This window comes from Temnothorax americanus, unplaced genomic scaffold, assembly GCF_048541705.1.
Source record: "Temnothorax americanus isolate GAGA-0224 unplaced genomic scaffold, ASM4854170v1 Scaffold1, whole genome shotgun sequence".
In the NCBI taxonomy this organism is placed as follows: domain Eukaryota; kingdom Metazoa; phylum Arthropoda; class Insecta; order Hymenoptera; family Formicidae; genus Temnothorax; species Temnothorax americanus.
Genome location: NW_027509230.1, coordinates 8,616,486 through 8,637,783, shown reverse-complemented (window position 1 = coordinate 8,637,783; position 21,298 = coordinate 8,616,486). Strand labels below are relative to the sequence as shown.

At 39.3% G+C, this 21,298-nt stretch overlaps 5 protein-coding genes across 12 annotated transcripts in view; 2 read left to right on the top strand and 3 right to left on the bottom strand.

Annotated features, from left to right (window-relative positions):
* Positions 1-199: 199 nt before the first annotated feature.
* On the bottom strand, positions 200-4,317 carry LOC143896672 (ribonucleoside-diphosphate reductase large subunit-like). Its single transcript, XM_077404650.1, has 11 exons — positions 3,904-4,317; positions 3,684-3,769; positions 3,334-3,511; positions 2,774-3,137; positions 2,403-2,704; positions 2,165-2,327; positions 1,559-1,947; positions 1,094-1,281; positions 687-1,007; positions 384-569; positions 200-317 (listed from the first exon to the last, which is right to left on the bottom strand). Exons 1-11 carry the CDS (start codon positions 3,920-3,922, stop codon positions 264-266), a joined length of 2,250 nt encoding a protein of 749 aa, XP_077260776.1. The 5' UTR covers positions 3,923-4,317; the 3' UTR covers positions 200-263.
* Positions 4,318-4,971: 654 nt separating this feature from the next.
* On the top strand, positions 4,972-12,701 carry Zdhhc8 (zinc finger DHHC-type containing 8). 2 transcript variants are annotated; one of them, XM_077404664.1, is made up of 9 exons: positions 4,972-5,423; positions 5,699-5,823; positions 5,911-6,068; positions 6,148-6,320; positions 6,439-6,651; positions 6,719-6,863; positions 7,454-7,668; positions 7,747-7,914; positions 8,997-12,701. In XM_077404664.1, the coding sequence occupies exons 1-9, from the start codon at positions 5,332-5,334 to the stop codon at positions 9,709-9,711; spliced, it is 2,004 nt and encodes a 667-aa protein (XP_077260790.1). In that variant the 5' UTR covers positions 4,972-5,331; the 3' UTR covers positions 9,712-12,701. The 2 variants fall into 2 exon arrangements, with proteins under 2 accessions (XP_077260790.1, XP_077260798.1); XM_077404672.1 differs by having other exon boundaries at positions 4,973-5,423; positions 6,439-6,633.
* On the bottom strand, positions 11,165-15,106 carry LOC143896686 (DNA primase large subunit). 3 transcript variants are annotated; one of them, XM_077404699.1, is made up of 7 exons: positions 14,400-15,104; positions 13,960-14,297; positions 13,654-13,881; positions 13,434-13,583; positions 12,920-13,301; positions 12,684-12,845; positions 11,165-12,597 (listed from the first exon to the last, which is right to left on the bottom strand). In XM_077404699.1, exons 1-7 carry the CDS (start codon positions 14,551-14,553, stop codon positions 12,572-12,574), a joined length of 1,440 nt encoding a protein of 479 aa, XP_077260825.1. In that variant the 5' UTR covers positions 14,554-15,104; the 3' UTR covers positions 11,165-12,571. The 3 variants fall into 3 exon arrangements, with proteins under 3 accessions (XP_077260825.1, XP_077260817.1, XP_077260810.1); XM_077404691.1 differs by having other exon boundaries at positions 11,165-12,845; positions 13,654-13,891; positions 13,988-14,297; positions 14,400-15,106; XM_077404684.1 differs by having other exon boundaries at positions 11,165-12,845; positions 14,400-15,105.
* Positions 15,107-15,652: 546 nt separating this feature from the next.
* Positions 15,653-19,258, top strand: LOC143896706 (uncharacterized). The gene is made up of 5 exons (XM_077404706.1): positions 15,653-16,012; positions 16,119-16,247; positions 16,775-17,077; positions 17,164-17,411; positions 17,500-19,258. Coding segments are annotated over exons 1-5 (972 nt in total). The 5' UTR covers positions 15,653-16,010; the 3' UTR covers positions 17,790-19,258.
* Positions 18,816-21,298, bottom strand: part of Tay (tay bridge kinase) — a 32,387-nt gene continuing 29,904 nt past the window's right edge. For all 5 annotated transcript variants that reach the window (XM_077404602.1, XM_077404587.1, XM_077404612.1 and 2 more), the window contains exon 16: positions 18,816-21,281. In XM_077404602.1, coding sequence (XP_077260728.1) covers positions 20,276-21,281 — 1,006 coding nt within the window. In that variant the 3' untranslated portion in view covers positions 18,816-20,275. The remainder of the gene's footprint in view (positions 21,282-21,298) is intronic.

The following is a 21,298-nucleotide window of genomic DNA, read 5'->3' as shown; positions in this document are numbered from 1 at the left end:
TAAAGCCAATTAAAAGATTAAGTAGTGCTAAGAAAAAAACCGAAAAAAAACCCGGTTAGGATCACGGCTTTAGGATCACCTTAAATATAAAAAAGCAATATTTTTATTTATTAATATATTTTAATTTCAAAATGAAAAATACAATTTTTATATTTTGTTCAAACAAATCTTCACTTTTATTTTAATGTGGATTTCTGCATTGTTATTATTTTGTTTTTGGATATACGTTTTGTATTTGAACAAAACGTTTAATTTTATCTTGTCTATGTCACGTTATCGCTGTTACTTACGAGACGGTACACGCTAGATTTCAAACCCTGCAAATAAAAATACATATTTAACATTAAATTTATATGCCATCTCAAAATACACTTTAAACTTACGACATTCCAAGCATAATAATGTACGGATGTAAGCTTGTCTAATGGATCAACCATGTGAATATTTAAACATTGCGACTGATCGATAAAACGTCCACGAGAAGCTGCCATATCAAAAATAGTCTGTTGTGGCATTTCCCAAACCGTTTTGTAAAGCTGCTTTAAATCCTCGGGCATGTCTTCAATGTTCTGCAAACGAGAGAGCCAGTTTATTTATAAAACGTACATTATATCTATTTCGTCAATATTTATGTAATATAATAAAATCACATTATAACGTAGTTAAATTAAATAATGAATATTTACTTGTATAGATCCGCCATTATTAATGATTTTATTACACATGTTCTCATCCCAAAGATCTCTCTCAACCAGATCTTTTAGCAAATGTGGTTTGACAACCGGATATTGTTTTGATAATGCATATATCGTATATATGTTGCTCGTGTACGGCTCGACTGATATGTTGGTTTCCAACATTTGTGCCATAAACGGAACATACATTTGCGCTATTAACAAAGAATTGCGCACTCCATGATTGGCAATTTTTGCCTTTAAAATATCCCAATCCCATAAATTTGTTGGTTTTTCCTTGTTTTCCATATCCCACATTTCGTACTGGAGGATCTATAAAAAAAATTTGCATGTTTTAGATGTAAATAACTTCCAACAAATTAGCAAATAATAGAATAATGATTTTCGTGATTACTTACACCTTTACTGATTGGACTGCCCTCATATGACTCATAAGGGCCTTTCTCCATAGCTATCTCACAACTAGCTTCTAAAGCGCCGTAATAAAGAGTCTCAAAAATTTGGACGTTGAGTTCACTAGCTTCTTTGCTTTCAAACGGATATCTCATTAAAATAAACGCATCCGCTAATCCTTGTACACCAATACCTAAAGTTTTAAAAATAAGTTAAAGAAAAAGCAATACGCACACGAAAAAAAAAAGTTATATCAACAGCATCAGTGTTATTGAGATCAAATTAATTAATGTAACATCAATATTAATGAAACATCAGATAATTGTTTTAATAAATTAAATATCGGGTCCAATAATATCCAATTGAATTAACTATTTATGCTTGTGGCAGCCCGTGACGCAGACATTAAATTGAAGCAACTTCATTTTTCCCGTGCATATAGTACGTGAAATACGTTGCAAATAGCTTACCGATAGATCTATGTTTATTAGACGACAATTTTGCCTCTGGGAGAGGATAAAAATTGACGTCAATCATTTTATCCAAATTGTGGGTGACGATTTTCACCACTTCCTTAAGTTTATAAAAGTCGAAAGTTCTCTTAGTAGAATTCACGAACATGTTGACAGCGATTGAAGCTGTATTACACGTGGCAACTTCATCGGAACTTGAATATTGGACTATTTCGGTAGAGAAACTACCGCATTTAATTGTACCCAAATTCTGATGATTTGTTTTGCGATTACAATGATCTTTATAAACTATATATGGCGTTCCTGTCTCAAATTGTATCTGAGTGATGAGAAGCCACAACTCCCTAGCCTTAACTCGTCTTCGACAACGTCCTTCCGTTTCATATCTAAAAATATGAACATATATTTCATTCATAAATTATATAGGCCTAGTTTACACCGATCTCTTGATACGCGTATCAAATATATTAGTATATTTGAACTGATCAGCGAATAATCAGACTTATTTACTAGTTATTTACTATTTAATACGCGTATATCAAGTGATCGGTGTAAACTAGGCCATAAACTCCATGTAGTTTTAAATATTGGAAATATAATGACCTAGTATACAGTTTTTCAAATTCATCACCCCACGCTTCAACTAATCCAGGACATTCATGTGGGCACATTAGGCTCCAATCCTTATTATGATAAACACGTTTCATGAATAAATCTGGAGTCCACAATCCGTAGCACATACCTTTAGCCCTCAATTGCTCTTCGCCTATAAATTGTTTAGAAATATATTTATGTGTTTCTTTATCAAGAGATGAAAAAGATAACGGTAAAAGATAATAACCAATACTCCTTTTCAGATCTAAGAACTCATAAATATCGGCATGCCATGGTTCTAAATATACAGTAATCGGTCCTTCATTTTTGCCATTTTTGGAGACAGTCGCAATGGACGTATTGTACGCTTTTAACATAGGCACCAATCCGTTTGATACACCTCCCGTGCCTCTTATAGGCGTGTTCTTTGCCCGAATGCAATGCACATTGAATCCTATCTCGCCATTATGATGACAAAGAACGGCAAATCTTTCTAACGTATCCAAAATTCCATCAATGCTATCGCTAGACATTGTCAACGAGAATGAGCTGTAAAAATATCGTTTATTTAATAACACGTTACACCGCGCCCAATGGATCATTAGTGAAAGCAATTACCTAGCCATTTGTTGCGTAACGGTACATGCGGCATCTATTGTTTGTGCAGCGTGTACAAAATATTGTTTCGACATAAAATTGTAAGTTTCAATAACTTTATCGATATCTTCGCCGTAAATACCTACAGCAACTCGCATCAACATGTGCTGCGGTCGTTCAACGACCTTTCCATTCAGTTTCACCAAGTGATTGCTCTCAAGCATTTTAAACGTGGAATAACTGTAATTAAAATCTCTATCATATACTATCGCGGAATTCAATTTCTCTGCGTTGCTCTGGATAATTTTATAATATTCCTCGCTGATTACAGACAGGCGTTTATTCGTGACTGAGTTCTTCGCATGATATAAATCAGCTATCACCTCTGTAAGATATAAAAGGTATTAATAACAAATTATATATTAGCAAACACAGGCTGCGGTCCAATTCGCGCTCACAGCGCTGAAAGCGTCGCTCTATCTTTGTTTGATATTCGATGTGCAACAAAGAATGATGCTTACAACGCCGTGAGTGTGAATCGGACCGCAGCCAATATAATATCAATGCTCGTGACATCTCACCACTAAAGGCCTCCTTTGTCTCCTTTTGCAAATTGGATATGGCTATTCTGGCTGCTAAAATTGCGTAATCCGGATGTTGATTGATCATAGTCACCGCAGTTTCAGCAGCAAAGTTATCCAATTCGCTTGTTGTTACTCCCGAGCACAAATTGGTTATAACTCGATGTGCGATTGCAGGCTGCAAAAGAAATGTATAACAATGCATTTCTCTCAACAATCTTGGGTAAGTTATGCTAAACTTGACTTTCAAGAAAACATTAATGCGAAATTAAGTAGAAAGAACAGCGATAAAAAGGACAAGCTTCCCTTTCTGTTTCAGTTAGAGGGGTAACATGTGTGCGAACGCTTACTGGATCCACAGACTCGTCCAGACCGTAACATAGCGCCTCGATTCTCGCAGTTATCTCGTCGAAATGCACAGGTTCCTTACGTCCATCTGACAACAAAGAGAGACGTTAATCTTAAAGAGGGGACAGATCGCGGTAAACGCAGTAAAGACAGTTTTGCGCGAGGGTTCGTCGAATCGCGGCGGGTGCGAGTGCGTTTGTGTAAATAATTATCTTAAATTACCGCGCTTGAGCACGTGCATGTTGCCGCCCCGAAGCGTCACAGCTGCAGCAGATATATATTTTTCCAAAGATCGGCCAACCTCGGCTACGACGTCCCACGTCCTACGACGAGTAACCGGCACTTGAAAACATTGCTCCGTGTGATTTTACCCGCGAAACGGAAGTGACGTCGGCCACGTGAAGTCTGTCACGTGTACCGCAACTAATCGTAGCTCCGTCTAGCGCGGACGTCACTTCTGCGAACTTTGCGATTTGCCCTTTCTCGCGCCATTTCGAAAAGATCGGCCTTTTCATCCGCCGTTTTAAATACATAAATACGTACGTATGCGATTTTTGTGTTGTAAAAGAGAATTGCGTTAAACTTGAAAGTGTCAGTAATAGTCTCGCTAAAGAAAATTTAGAAGAAAACTTCATTGTTGCAACGAAATTTGTTGCGTTATTATACAGCTCGAGCGTGCTCGAGCGCCCTTATCGAGATACTCGACAGAACAGAGTATTTTCGCATTTGTAAACAACATCGATACTCGATATCTCCGATCTGCAATTAGGAGATAATTAGGCTATTTTCGACGTATTCAATACTGCACTTTTTAGATTATTATTAGGTTTGTTTGCGTTGCACGTTGCACGCCCCACCATGCTCCTATATACTCACTCCAACGCACTCCAAAAACTCATCTGCTCCAATCGCCACCCTTTACCCATTGGAGTATGCGACGCGAACAAAAACCTATTATTTAAGAGTATTTCTTCTCAGATTTTACCATCTACAATATATATGTACATGAAGGGAAAAAATTATGACTGCAATAAAAAAAATACATAAACATTATAATGTAATATATATAAATATATTAATTGCAATAAATAAACGCAATCGGGAAGGCGCAAAGCGCAAAACGTCAAACGCGACCTGAAGTCTGAAGTTGCCGTCGATCCGATGTGGTGGAAACTCTCGCAGTATAGGAAAGCGCAGTGGCAAAATACACGGAGCGAAAGGTGAAGGGGGGGCAAGGGAGGGGAGGGGGGATTGACACGCGCGCTGCCGCGCGAGAGCGCTAGATGCGCGTTGCGCGCTATATATGTATGTCACCGAGGTGGTGTGCTCGTCGCTCTCGGATACTCCGTACAGCCGCGAGCTGGCCCTTTAAATATTGATAGAGCGCCGCCGACGCCGACGTTTCCGCGCGGCCGGGATCCGGGATGACGCGCGAGTGAGGGCCGGGAACCGGGGAGGACTCCGGGAATCGTGGCGCGCGACGCCCCGGAACGGCAGCTAGAATGCGCGGCCGCCCTCGCCGCAGCACGTACGTGTCGCAAGTGAGCCGAGCTCGCGATGGACGCGGCCATGTTTCCTGCTAGCAGAAATCCTGTCCGTTAGTGACTCGCGCTGATCGTGTGTGCCACCGGAAGAGCGGGAGCGTGCAGAATGCCGAAATGCGATGTAAAGACGAGGTATCTGCCAGCTACGTTCGCGTGGACGGTCCTACTCGTCACCACGGCGCTCTTCTTCATCTTTCCGTAAGTTGTCCCTCTCTCTCTCTCTCTCTCTCTCTCTCTCTCTCTCTCTCTCTCTCTCTCTCTCTCTCTCTCTCTCCCCCCCTCTCTCTCTCTCTCTCTCTCTCTCTCTCTCTCTCTCTCTCTCTCTCTCTCTCTCTCTCTCTCTCTCTCTCTCTCCTCCTCTCTTTGTCTCTCCTCCGCCGCCTGCTCTCTGCTCTCTGCTCTCGTCGAGACGGAGCTCCTCTTCGCTCTCTCGGAGAATCTCGCCGCTGAATCTCACGTGTTTCGTTTCGCAGATGCTCGAATTACTATGTCTCTCACTTGGGCTTGTGGGTACCGGCTCTGCAAGGAGTCATCACCTTCTTCGTAGTGATCAACTTCTCCCTGGCGACGTTTATGGATCCCGGTGTTATACCAAAAGGTAACTTGACACACACGAGATATTTATACTTACTCCACTTTACGACGACGAGTCACGGATACGGAGTGTAATGATTTTTCGTTAAAGCGCCTCCTGACGAAGACCGGGAGGATGACTTCCGTGCTCCGTTGTACAAGAGCGTGGAGATCAACGGCATCACCGTGCGCATGAAGTGGTGCGTTACCTGCAAGTTTTATCGTCCTCCACGTTGCTCACATTGCAGTGTCTGCAATCATTGTATCGAGGTACGTTTGTTTTCTCTTGTCAAACGTTTGTTGGGAACAAATTAGGGACTCGGACCTTAACAAACCTCTATATTTTTAGACATTCGACCATCACTGCCCGTGGGTAAATAACTGCATTGGTAGGAGGAACTACAGATACTTCTTCTTTTTTCTTCTGTCGCTCAGTTGTCATATGACCAGTATATTTGGGTTCTGTCTATATTACTTACTGGAGCATAAAGAGCAGTTGAGCGAAGTTAATACCATTGTTGCGTATCCTTTACGTAGAAGAATTTTCATCCAAAATACTCGTGAAATACAGGCCGCACAGTTGTAAGGATTGATATCGATTTCCATTGTCGATTTTGTAAGATCCTTAACTTTCGCACAGTCTCATCCTCATGGGAGTGGTGATGCTCTTATTCATTCCAATCTTTGGACTGACCGGCTTTCACGTAGTTCTCGTCTCCAGAGGACGTACCACGAACGAGCAGGTAACAGGCAAATTTAACGGAGGCTACAATCCTTTTTCTCGTGGTTGTCTGCGCAACTGCTGTTACACACAATTCGGACCACAATACCCAAGGTATTGCAAGGAGCCAAGGTATTGTAAAATTAATACTGTACGCAGAAGTTATTTTGTTATAATGAATTTTCTCTGTGATTTGCAGCTTACTTAAGCCTGATAAGTATTCAGGGAAGCGACGTGGAGCGTGTGCGTCAGAGATATCTACTATAGGCAGTGAGAACCAGGTAAAGACCTACATGGATAGCAGCAATGGTGTTAGAAATGCCAGTTCAAATGCTTACAATAAGGTAAGAGCTAGCGCAGTCTCGCTTATCTTACTTTGTAAACAACGTGACTTCAATTCGGAATCTGGAGCTTGTATTGTTATGATTTGTATCCTTTTTTACTATTCACTAGCACAATTATTAGACAAATTTTGGACGAAGCCTATATCTGAAGCATTCTTCTATAAACACTCTTCTACTTATACGCAATTTTCAAGCATGTACAGCATGGCTAGCGACATAGTTGTACACCACGCTATTACAGTAATTGTAAACAATGTAAACAGTTTTGTATGCAATTCCTTAGCTTCGTAGTATATCTAGTATAGAAATTTTACTATAGAAATTAATTAATACATATATTTACGTCTTTTTCACTACATCTGTAGAGTATGAGTTGCAGCGATGATACCTCATCTATCAGTACCGTTCAATTCAGAGTCCTAAGATGCCTTTACTGATTTTTTCCTACGGTTTATGCATATCCCATTGATCCAAACTGATATCCTAATATTCATAGGAAATATATGTAATGTATATTACAGAGAGAAATATAATATATTTGAAATTGTTTCTCTGACGTGATTGATAACATCATTGATTCCTCTTTACAGTTATCTCCTGGACGAGATGGATCGGATACAGACATGGAACCGACGGCTTCTCAGTCTGCGGACTGCGAACCTACGCCACCGTTGCAAAGACACGGTTCCAAAAGCAATTTCTTCCTGCCACCTGTGGAGAACAACGAATCTCCCAGGCATCCTCCGCCGTCGCAGCTTCGCCATCCGATACATTATCCTAGAGGCAGTCCACATCCAAGGCCGAGGTACTTTCGATAAATGTAACAACGATTTTCAACGCGCGAAACGCTCTGGCGCGATACTTATGTACATCATATTCACAGAGGGATGAACGGATCTCGAAGTCACACTCCCGACCCGTTATCGCCGGAGACGAGTGGTTCGCCCGCCACAATCCCTCAGCGTCAGGGTGGCGCCAGCCCGACGATGCAACAACGTATCAAAGCTATTGGAGTACCTACTCCGCTTGCCATATCCAGCCCTATACGAAGGTACATCATACTTATGCATTACCGAAAGAAAAATCAAAGAATATATTAGCTCGATAAAAAAGAAAAATATCTTCTAATGTAAACACATTTATACGTAATACAAAAATAATGAAATATTGATAATCAATTTGATAATTAATTTGAGTACTAACATTTGATCGATTCTTATTCGAATACTTAAATACAATTTCAGATTTATTATATTTAACTATATATATCGCGATTTTCACATTGCACAAAATTATCTCAATGTAGAGAGCAAGAGGGAAGCGCCACACTAGTAATAGTTACAATGCATCTCTTAAGCACGCTGCCAATACAAAGTGAACGATATACCTCTATATGATATCCTTTTTGCTACCCTTCGATATGATGTCGGCCTGTTTTGTCAAGATCTCCTGTCCCTCACTGTCAAACACCTCACTCTTGCTCTTCTTTCTCCTCCTCTTCTGTCACCACTGTTTTCACCTTCCGGAGGACGAAGGAACGTGTCAAAAAGGAAAATTACGCAATGTAGCTTACAATAAATATTGTAGAGGATTAGTCTCTCTGCATGTACATATTACAAGATATATGGTATATAGATAAGTTTGTGTCCCACTGCAGGGGGTGGTAACTGCAAGGAGCTGCTTTCTATCATCATGTTGCAACCTACTGCAGGTAAACACGAACTTCATCCTACGAGGACATACCGTAGTTTACAATTATGCTTTCTTGCATATATATATCTTTGTATATATAGAAAAACATGGTTGTAAAAAATATATACACATAAGACACACACACACACACACACACACACACACACACACACACACACACATTACACGAGCCACTGCCACACATACATTTCTTAGGTTCGCTATCTTTTATGTTTCTTGAATAGATGCTAATTTCTTAACAGGAATGATGCGCTGCTCTCTCTCCTGTATGTCTCGCCAGAGCCGTATTTGTATGGCTACAATGCTCAAGCACTCGCATATTCATCTTGGTTCACTGTACTGTGCATTTGTCGAGTTATCGAAAGCATCTTGCGCCGCGGAGGATCTCGGGGGATCTAAGATTCGCTGTGTCTGTTACAGATCAAACCCGGGTACACCGACGCAGGTTCGTCGGCCAGACTTCATTGGTGTGAACGAAGCGCCGACGTATTACGATATACAGCAGGGAAACAATACGGGAGTCGGCGTTCCCGGTACCGTCATTACTGGCTACAGCCCGCAGCGGCGTTTCCTGTCGGAGAGCGAGCTCGTGCGACAGGGCATCGATCATCCGTATTCGAGAACCAACAACACGGTCGACAACATACGCGAACTGGCAGGTTCGCCGCAGCGCGGTGTTTACATGTGGAAGGACAACTCACCCGGCAGCTATCCAGGTCCACCCCCTGGTGGAGCGGTGAGCGGGGCGCCGCATCAATCGCCCTCCCATCGACCGCCCCCGCCGTACGACTACTATCGCTCCAATCCCACGAGTCCAACTCAGCAGTCGCAATACACGACGAATGCTCCTAGGGCGGCGTATCATCCAGCCATGAGGGGTGGAGTGCCCGTCTTCCCGCCGCATCAACCGCACCAGTCGCCGCAGGTCAAGCGGAAAGCGACCACGATGGCAACACCGACCACACCGACCTCGGGAGACGCCCGGCGTCGACCGATGTCCTTTGTCAGAGCCTTGGAGATGACCGACTCTATGGAGATGGTTTCGGCGCCCAATGATCCGAGGTCACAGAGACCAACTACACCGACACCGGACCGTGCGAGCGTATACGATATGAACTACGAAATATCCGTATAGCCCACCTTTCCGGTCTCCGCACCATCCTGCGGCTGGACGGAGATTCTACGAGAGCCGCCGAGTAGTCTGCGCGTCTTACGCTCCAACGAGGAAAGGATATATGCCGTTTATGAGATATCCGTCTGAATTCTTCCGCGATCGATGCAGTTACGCGCGTTTAACACTGCACGTGGGCAGTAAACGTAAACCGCGGCTGGTTCTTCAGTTTCGTTTATCGCCATGGGATTTTTCTTACGAATACATGAGCATTGAACTTGCCACAGTAATCAGGATACATATTGGACTTGCCCCAGCAATCAGGATACACACAGTGTGCGTACCTGAGAAATCGCCATCAGTGATGTGTGTGCGCTCGCGCGCGAGAATCATATCGCGATTGACAGTACATAGCATTCATTCTCGGCGAGGAGGTCGGTCCGTCGGCGCATTTAATACGTTGTGAATTTACACGAAGCAGTAAATGCACAACGAATCCTTATTTCTCTAATTCTTCCTTCGGCAGTGGAATCTTACGGTACGACAGTATAGAACTTGCATTTGACAAGATGTATCAACGGCACACGAATGTCCTGTCGTATTAGTAATCATTTAGTCGTTGTTAATGAAAAATAGATTCCATGTGCGTAGCAGCAAAGTATGTCCGTTACGTCGAGAATTAACAGCGCTCGGTCCGACTGACGATCCGAATTAATGAGTCACGGAGGCGTCAACGAAAGTATATCCCGAGCGCACAGAGGTTGACCTTTATTGGAACCATCGCCGATAATCGGTCCTCTCGCTTGACAGAAGCAATTATATTTTTTAGTACACGTTTAAGGTCAGTTTAGATTTTTATACAATGACACCGTGACTCATCCTCCTATAGAATACAATGTTAATCCAACGTCATCCTTTTCTTTCTCTCTTTTTTTTCTTGTTCATATCTCAATTGCCGATAAGGTGCATGATTTGATAAATGAGGAAAATACTAGGGATTACTTGATTACATCCTTATTAACTCTTCGGATACCAGAGACGTCCATTGTGAAAATGGAAAAAAAAAGGAGTTACTTAACCAATTTAAGTCATTATCGGGATAGAATAACAAATCTGTGTAAAATAATCGTGGAATAATATGTAGCAAATTTTTAATATACATATTTAACAATATTTATACGTCAATGATAAAAAAAAATATAAGACTTTATAATTTGACTTGTTTGTTATAAATGATGATTTTATCGATGTGGCCACTAACATATTTTATTTCTATATAAAGGGTTCGCGCGCAAAAGAGAATGTGAAAGAGAAAAAGGTATGAGTGTATAAAAAATTAACGTGCGAATGAGAAGAATGCATTTTCAGAAGAGTGGAAAGTACAGAGAGTTCTAGTTTTCTCAAATGTATACAGGGATGGCTGTTCATAATATATACGCAAACGTAAAAAAAATAAAAACTATTTTGATTTTGTTAAAAAAAAGAAGAAAGAGAATTGTAATATACGCATTGCATAAATCCATTGCTGCATCCATCGCTGCTGTTAAATTTGTGATATACATCCCGCTTTTGAAATTGCATGATAGTTGTTTCTCTATGGTGTATGTGTATAGGAAGCCAATAATTATCGGCTATAATTACATTTGCTAACAGGCTGCAACGCGATATTAATTGAATTTTGCGTACGCACTCGATTCACGACTGGAATCGACTTTAGTGTTACACGACACATATCATTTTGACGTCAAACATCGAATATTTTTTAGATTGAAACAAAAATTTATGCATTTGGTATAACGACTGCTTGACTACAGACACAAATGTTATATAACGAGGATTATAAGCATTTCTTCCGTGTCTCTTGATAAGCTACATTTAGGTTTCGTTTTAACAGATTCATTTTTTGTTTCTATTAAGATATAACAAACTGTGCCAAAAATTCCCCCGTACTGTTCAATCGTGTAGTCTTGCTTAAAATAGCATTTAATGAGACAACGGTACAACGTTACGAATTGACTAAGGTAATAATGCGTAAGGTATGGCGAGTGTTAAGTGTTTATAATTCGGTGTATTTGTACATAAATATTGCTCGTTACTTTTATCACTTAAATGTACATACATATATCATTCGGTACTTACGTATCGCCGCAGCAATCTACAGAATAAAAATCATGAAACATAGTAAATTATACTGTGTTGTATCGTGGCAATATTTTTTGATGTGACGTTTTTTTGTTTTTCTATTAAGCCTATTATTTTGTTGAAGAAAAAGAGAAAAGGTCACGTTGTCAATGGACTAAACGCGTTTTTGAATTTGTAAAAAAAAAAAGAAATATTTTATTCAAATTAAAGTGTCTACATCTCAATTAAACAAAAATACTGCATGAAGATGTATCCAGCATCAACGCACGTGTTTTTACAATGTTTCACATTACGCTTCATAAATTTAAATATATTAGCTATTTAAATATGAGTTATTAAAAAATTAACTAAAACTATTAATTAAATTAACTTTGAAATTGGAAACAACTATTCTTTTCAGTGTTAAGAAATGCTTATTACTCATTCATATTATATTGGTAACTAAAAATAATCTGATTTTAAATCGAAAAATTGCTGAAAACTTATTAATTTTGATAAGTTATTAGCAAGATGAAATTAGCTAAGTCAGTGAGTCAATTGCTTATCCGTCTTGAGAAATGTTTTGAGAATATTTAATATTTTAGTTTTAAATAAATTAGCATTTATATACATACATATATATATATTTACAATCAGGGATCTGTGTAAACAACGTTATAAAAATTCTGTTGATGATATTAAATATAACTTGCAACGGTCCTAACAGCTCTGACTTCTCCAATATTCTCATTTTGTATAATGATTAATATGCATCTTCTGTTTCTGGATCTAGATGTTTAATTTTAATGTAACTTTAAATTTTATATAAAATAGTAAATTGTTTGATACACAAAAAATAACGAAATAAATCTCACCATGATAATGATCTGAAATGCGATGTTTCATACTCTCATTAAAATATATGTTTGGATGTTTAAACAAAGTGTCGTTAAAACAATCATGTTTAATTTCATAACACTTGTTACATGCTGCAGAATATTTACCGTTCTTGGACAATTCCATTATCGTTGATCTCTCTGGTTTAGTAAATTAGTTAACAGACAAAAGAATTCACGTTATGATTGTATAAATTAAATATATTAATGCTTACCCAACGCGTTAAAGCCGCAATCAGTAAGTTCATCTTCAAGTATATCATGCAACATGTGTTTAAAAGGGCATCCGTGATTATCTCTAGGTCCAATGGTCGACTCCATAATTTTTTGACATGTGTAAGGCTGATAATCTCGTCGACTACCTTCCAGCCCATAGTTAAATCTTATGTTATAACCATGTTTGTTTTTGTTAAATGCAGCTTCGTCCATTATTTTCAAGAATTCATCTTTCCAAAAAGTCATTGAGTCGGAAAAAGAGATGCCTATGCCCTTCAGGAACAAACCGTACTGTATTCTACCACCATGTGTAAGATGATGATCCTTCTTTAGCGCTCTATGGAGCACTCTCATACAGAGAGGATAAGAGGTTTCTGCAAGCTATAGGCAAACAGCAAATAGTGGTATTATTACGAAGTTTGGGCATGTACGTCTTGTAAGATTAAAAAAAACAACTCTCACATTATTAGTTATACAAAATTCATGATTAAATATTAAGCAACGTATGTTTACCGTGTCCAACTGATTAAGCGAAACGTATTGTAGTATCTCTTGTTCCTGTACCAGTATGGTACTCTCAGTATGAATAAAATTTTCTAAATTGGCAAAGATGCCAGTGAACCTTTCATCATTGTACAAATTGGCTCTAGCTTCGCGTGCAATCTGGCAATGTAATGATAAAGTAGAAAACAGTAACAGTTGATAAATTCACGCTCATCATGTTCATACTTACTTCAAAACCCGATATGAGAATTCTCCTAAAGTGCGACACAAACACAAATGCCATTTCTTGTTCAGTTATAAAAGCTTCGCCTTGCATAATGAAAACCTTACGTTTTTTAATTAAACTGGCTACATGAGAAAAAGGTATCCTGTAAAATTGTGTGTTGTCAATGTCGCTAACATGTGAAGAAGACATTCGAAGATATTCCCTGATATCTTCCTTTTCGCTCTGGCTAATCTGGAAACAACTGAGAATTAATTAATCCAATATATGAGGAACATTAAATCTAAAATGTTGCAACAAGCAATAACCAACCGGTGTAAAGTCAAAATTGTTAACGCACATAAACCGCCTGAACCCTTCGTTGTCTAATGAAGAAAATCTCCACTTGAACAGCCTAGCTTCCTGCTTAAAAAACCAGTGTTTCTTGAGCGCATTGAAAGCAACTACGGATCTTAATATAAGGTGAGATATATGATCGTTTCGTCTGGCACATATATCCATGTCAGTGTGTGATCTACATCCAGGGCTATCAACTAATGTTGCAAATTTGTCCATTCCTTCTTTGCGCAATTTCTCAACCAAGGCAGCTTTGCGTTGTGACACTGACATCGTTAGTTTTTGTAGGTGGATACGTTCCACCAAACAGAGAACTATGACATATTAATTAAAAATACATTGATTAAATATGGGAAGAAATTAACACTATATTACCACATAAATAAATAAAACTAAAATGTGGAATTTAAATTAACCTTTCAGGCGTGTTTCACAAATTTCTTCCAACTCGTTTAACGTTACCTCGCCAAACGTAACGTTCTGATACAATTGTAAATCATGAGGATACACATCACCAGGATTCCTTGGTGAAAGTTTGATAGGAGTTTGAGGTCTCATTGTGGATGTCATGTTACTCGAACTCGAACAAAGTTGAATAGAATCAAAAGTGCAGGATAAAATAACAAATCAAACAAATAAACCAATCAACTTCTTATACGCTTTGGTAGTCACTTAAATTTGCAACAAACATGCACAAACATCGCTAAGCTGTACCACGTTCAAAAGTGATTGCAACAATTGAGAGACCTAACGTCCAATCACGTAACTACTAAACCCTTTCTTTTCCGTATTAACAAAAACAAAGGAAGGTAGAAGAACAAATGTTATTTTGTAAAAAGACTGAATTCATTCTGAAAAATATATAAATTCAATGAGAAGAAATAATTGACATAAATGTGACATAACGATCAATAAACAATCGGAAAAGATGAGTCATATAATAAAACAGAAATTATTTATCATATTAGTTTCTTTTATTATTGTACATATATATGCATCAGAGTCACGATAATGTATAGCTTGCATATTATTCGCGAACAAAGATAAAATATTTTTCTTCAATAAGTTGGAACATCGATATCATTTGCATTGCTGCGTTCTAAAACCAAACCTATCAGAAAAAGTTTGCGAATGTTTACACTTTCTACACTTGCTACACCTCTTTACTTTTTTCTAAAAATATATATTATTTTTACTAAAAAAAAATCATTAATAAAATCATAAAATTATAGATCATTATTAAATCATTATCATTAAAATCATAAAAAATCATTAATTTATTTTTACTATATATTTTTTTATTAGAAATAAGAATAAATATTAATAATATTAGGTAGGGGAGAATCGGAATTAGAAATAATAATTAAACATAACGTACAATGGAAAAGAACAAAAAACAAGATATATAAATATATACAAGAATATTATAGAATGCGGTACAAAGCATAAACAAATCAACCAATTAGCTTAGTGATTCTTCAATATGATTGGCTCCTGTCTTCGGTTGTTTCCCGGATCTAAGTGTAGAAACCAATCATAATAAAGAATCACTAAGCTGCTTTTCCCGCTGAATGCATCCAATGACGTCTCGCGCGGTAGTTGGCGCGTTGGATGGCGCCGGATTCTACGCCGGATGGTGAGAATTTGGACGATAGTGACGAGTGACGACACCAACGACACCAGTTGTGCCAATTGCCAATGCCACGACAGTCCCATGGTGGATGTATCGTTCGTTCTTACGCGCGCCAAGGGTGTTTTAATAAAATAATTTGACAGCGTCACGCGGTCGAGTCTTCGTCTGGACGTTCTCTCCCGACCAACGTCGTTTCGAACGCGGTGGGCGCGTTACTTGCGACAAAACGTCGTAACGTCGCGGGTCGCGGCTTCGTATTCCGTTCCGGTAGTCGGCCATTACTGGCGTGCTCCCGCGGCGTACAGTCCGGCGACCGGCGTACCATCCGGCTTCGTCGCGGAGCTGAAATCCTTTATCCCAAGAGTGCGGTCAGGAGGTTCTTTCGACAACAATCATGTGAGTAACCGTGTCACGTTACGCGAAATCGACGGTCGTGCAAAATTTTGTTTGGATTTTAACCCTTTATTTTTCTCCATTTCACGCTCGCTGTTTTGTTATTCAGGGCACGGAGCCGGAAGGACAGCACGGGTAAGAGCGACTCCGAAGCTACGGATAAGGAGAACAAGAAGGAGAGAGGCAGAGAGAAGGAACGGAAGAAACGGGCGGCATCTTCTTCCAGCAGTGGATCTAGGTGGTTAATGCTACAAACGATAATAAAAACGTTATTAACCCTTCTGTCTGTATACGTTTTTTTTTGCACTCGGAGCGTATACGTGGGTCTATCACATTCAACGCTATTTTTTCCTACCTTAAAGTATTTGAGAAAATTTGAAAAAAAATCACGAAACATCTGCACATTGTAGTCGACGATTTTATAGTCACTTCAATAAACATCGTTTATTTAATATTTTCTGGCAGGCTTGCAAGCTTTACGGTTACGAGCAGATATCATTTTGACTCGGACGCCGTAGACCCCTGTATACAGATGGAGGGTTAAATCTTGGGTTTACAATTATTTGATTTTATCTTGGTTATATCACGTTGATTAATAATGTTGAATTTGCTCACGTTTATGTGTTTTCATCGCAATGAAATATTTTTTCATATTCAAGAGTTCTTGCGTAACTAAAAGTTAAACCTAGACCTTTCGTTCGATGACCTATCCAATATTTTGAATTATATTTTATTAATTCATATATGTGAAAATATATTCGATAGCTCGTCAGATAGCAGTTCAGGATCTTCAAGCTCTAGCAGTGGCAGCAGTTCTAGATCAAGCTCCTCTTCCAGTAGTTCATCTAGTAGTTCTGCTAGTTCTTCAGCCAGTTCCAGGGAGCGAGGGAGAAAGAGAAGTCGTAGCAAAAGCGTCGATGCCTCGCGAAGACATGACAACAAGGAGAAGGAGAGGGATAAAGAAAGAGAAAGGGAAAGGGATAGGGACAAGGATAGGGATCGCGATAAAGAGAGAAAGAAAGGAAATAATGCTGTTCCCGAAAAAGCTAAACAAAAAGCACGATCCAGGTATTGTATTTGTTATAAAATTGGCTCTAATCTTTTCTTGCTTATAATTAATTGTCAAGTTAATAATCACTTTCTTAATTTTGCAGATCTCCCTCCCCACGTAGGAAGCGTAGAGAGCGTTCGCCGATTCCTAGGCCAACAAAAATACACATCGGCCATCTAACACGGAACGTCACCAAAGATCATGTCATAGAGATATTTTCCGCGTATGGTCAAATAAAGATGGTTGACTTCGCTTTGGATAAGCTTCATCCCAATCAGGGTAGGGGATTTGCCTATGTCGAATTCGAAACAGCGGATGAAGCCGAAAACGCGATGAAACACATGGATGGAGGTAAAACGCGATTTATACGTCGTATCGATTTCGTACTTGCGACTATTTTATTGTCATGCTAACGCATCTCGCGTCGACCTGTTCACAGGGCAAATAGACGGCCAAGAAATCACGGCTGCTCCAGTATTATTGCCGAAGCCCCGACCGTTGCCGATGCGCCGCATGTCGCCGGGCATGGGTAGGCGCGCGCCACCGCGATGGGGAGGCGGTGGTAGAAACACCCCGCCACGTTATCGCAGACGTTCGCCGCTCATGAATCGCCGTAGAAGCCCGCGACCACCGAGGCGCAGAATAAGAACTCGATCGCGAAGTCCACCGGGGAACCCTCGACATCGACACCGTCGTTACACAAGATCCAGTTCGAGTAGTTCTCGATAATGATTTTTCATCGCATTGTATATACAAGATATCGAACTAGATATGACCAACATTGTCGTGCAGTTGTGCTACTGCACTAAAAAAAAAGTAATGTGTAACGATTACGTCTTAATAATGATAAGGTACGTTTTCGCCAATGGCGATCGTAAACTCTCGTTTATATATATCACAACAGTTTCATGTTTCGTCAAAGCACACTTTTGAAATATATTAATTTCGCAACATGTATTGATGGTCTTTCGTAGTTGATACCTCAAGTTTTTACAAACTAGTTGTAATATTTACATCATTCACAACGAAGATAAATGGATATTTGTAGAAAGAATTGACTGTTTAAAAAAAATTGATATGATCTATTTTTTTTCTTGTCTCTTCCTAATTGTATTTGGTGTGCTAAAAATGGATCATGGAATTAAATAATTTGTTATTTAACAATGAACAAAAAGACAGACAAAATCATTTTTTTCAGTAATGATGTGTAAGAGAAATGACAAACAGTCTGAAGAAATGTTTCTCTAACATGAGATTTATAATATTTTAAAATATTGGTTATAAATTCAGAATGTTCATCTTTCACTTTTAGTAAATGAGGTATATGTATATGTACACATATACACTCATTTGCTATATTTATTCAGTTTTACCTGCAATCTCAAATTCGATATATGCGAATCTTCATTGTTGATTTGAACACACGTTTTTAAAGCAAAGTCAACCATTTTTATTTGACCATACGTTAAAAATTGTATGTATATATATTCATATATATATGTATATATAAACATATAATTCGTTCGTATGTATAAAAAAGAGATATTATGTAAATATATTTTAGAAATTATTTATATATAAATATATATGTTTATATATATATATATATATATATATATATTATATATATGAACAATTTATATAGGAATCCTATACATATAGGAGCATAATTCTCTTTTTTTTTTTTAGTTTTATTCCTGTTTCTTATACATATAGTTTTAGACAGGACTGGTAAAAATACTGAAAACAACAAGATTGATAGAAACTATGATTATTAGATCCTTTTACAAAGAATCAGTTTTAGAAAAAACCTATTCACACAAAATCCTTTTATACTTCGCGATATCTACATGAACAAAATCATTGCATCACATTGTAACTTTGCGTCGATGAAAAATATCTACAATTTTTAAACTGCGTGTGTATAGTTTGTTAATTATATAATATACAATTTTACTGTGATTTTACAATATAAACGGAACAGAGTCTGGGAATTATTTCGATTACTCGGAAAAGTCGCGTTTTTTCTTTTGAGGCACCAGGAATATTCGAACGTAACCTGGTCCATGGCACAGAACTTTTAAGAGATCTCGTAATTGGCTCTCTGGTAACACAACGACGTATATGGCTGAGAATTGAGAGAATGGTTAAAAGAGAAGGACAAAAATGTCATAATTTTAATTTTTGGGAACGTATTACGGATAAACTGCTGGTATAGTAAGCGTCATCCTGTGTTTTCGAAAATAAAATAAAAAAAGAATCTAATTGTCATAACTTTATCAGAGATAGTTTGATTTCATTTTATTTGTATCTTCGACTTTTTGGGATAAAAGAATCAATGACCTACTACTCTTGATTAATTTTTCTTTTTTATATCACAGGGAAGCACGAGAGTGCTTTTAGTCAGCATGCAAATGAAAAAAGCATGTGCCGCCGAAAGCCAAAGAACACTTTTCATTTTATATACCCTCTCCTCTTTTTCTACCGTCTCTAATATACAAATTAAAGTCTAAGAAGTAAAATTTACATTCGATCATTTGTATATTACATCAATTAAATAAGGGCAAATCTTACGCACTTGTACGTCAGTAGTAGAGATTCAAGTTCATTTATACGTCGCAATAAATAAATAATTAAATAATTTTTTGAGTAATAATAGAGATCCGCTTAACTCTTTCTCCTAACTCGGATTCGTTTTTTCCCTTTTTACGTAGCCATCGCCTCACGTTTTATAATAACTATTAATATTACACACGATACTTTTTTAAAATGTACGCATAGTTATCGTCGTAATAATTAGAGCTCGTTACCACTACAGACAGTCAGATCACTGAAACTGCAGAAATCACATAACGACAGCGTTATTATTTGTGATACATCAGCGATGCCTCCGTAATTACTTCACGAAACGTCATCATTCATTTAGCCGCCGTTATTGGTGGAACACCGGCATTACTAGCAAGGCATCTTCGTTACGTTTTCACAATAGTTCTACGCGTTTCCGTACTCTTTTTCTCGATAACTATAAATATTATATATATTTATATAGTATCTATATACAATTTCTTCTTTTTTTTTATTTTATTTTAAATAACGCTTCTTCTCTGTTAGCAAAATATCAGCACCGAGCTTCGAGAGTTAATAGGGTGGGGTGCTCAAAAGGTCGGCCCGTCAGTGCGTTCGCTCGCAGAAACCGAGGACGCCGGAACGATGTATCATCGAGACTGCGATCCGTCTTCTTTCTTATGAATATCCGCGTGCATAAGGGCGTTTTCAAGCGGACGTGACGGTACTCCTGGACCGGGTCCTGCTCTATGATGCATATGCAAGTTGCTGAGCGGACCTGGACTAGGGTCCTTACTTCTGAGCGTGTTTACCGGCGGTGGGGGATAGCCGGCGTACAATTTCGCCCGTTCCTCTTCTTCAGCTCTGAACGCCGCCACTAACGGGTTATATCGTAGCTGTTGCAACGTGTCGAACCGGTACTCCCGGAAAGGATCGCTCGGCCAAGGGGCTCCCGGTTGACCGGCAGGCGCAGATGGCGGTGGAAAATGTTGCATTGGATGTGCGCTTAAACTGGGAAGCATGCTACGCGGCATAGAATGTGATGCTGGCATACTGTGCGGATGCCTCGTAAGATAGGCATGCGGATGCGGGTGATGGTATCTCGGATCGGGCAGTGGATTTGGTCCAGGTCCTTGCGCGGACCCTGTCGTTCCGGGGCCGGGTACCGGCGGTCGTGGAAGCATTACAACTTCGTCGTCTTTGCTGCGTGGTTCCTCCTTTACACGCACTTCCCCGGTATCCAAAGGCGCCGAGCCGTTCCTGAGCGGCGAACGATCTCGGGAAACAACCATATGTTGTCGATTCTGGTGAAGTAGTCTCTCACGTTCCATCTCGCGCCTCTCCATCTCACGGCGCTCCTTGTCCCGTCTTTCTCGCTCCCGTTCGGCCGCTTCCTGCTGTTTCCTCTTCTCTTCCTTCTCGCGTTCTCGCCTTTCTCTCTCACGTTGCTCTTCTCTCTCCCTCTCCCGTTCTCTCTCGCGTCTGATACGTTCGCGTTCCCGTTCGGCACGTTCACGCTCCCGTTCGCGTTCTCTTTCCCGTTCGCGCTCGCGCTCCCGTTCCTCCAACTCGGCGCGCCTGTCTATCGCAGGAGGTTCCGGCTTCAAGCTCCACGAAACAGTAGTCTGTGGGAATCCAGTAGTAGCGCGTTGCAATCTGAAATTTTATATATG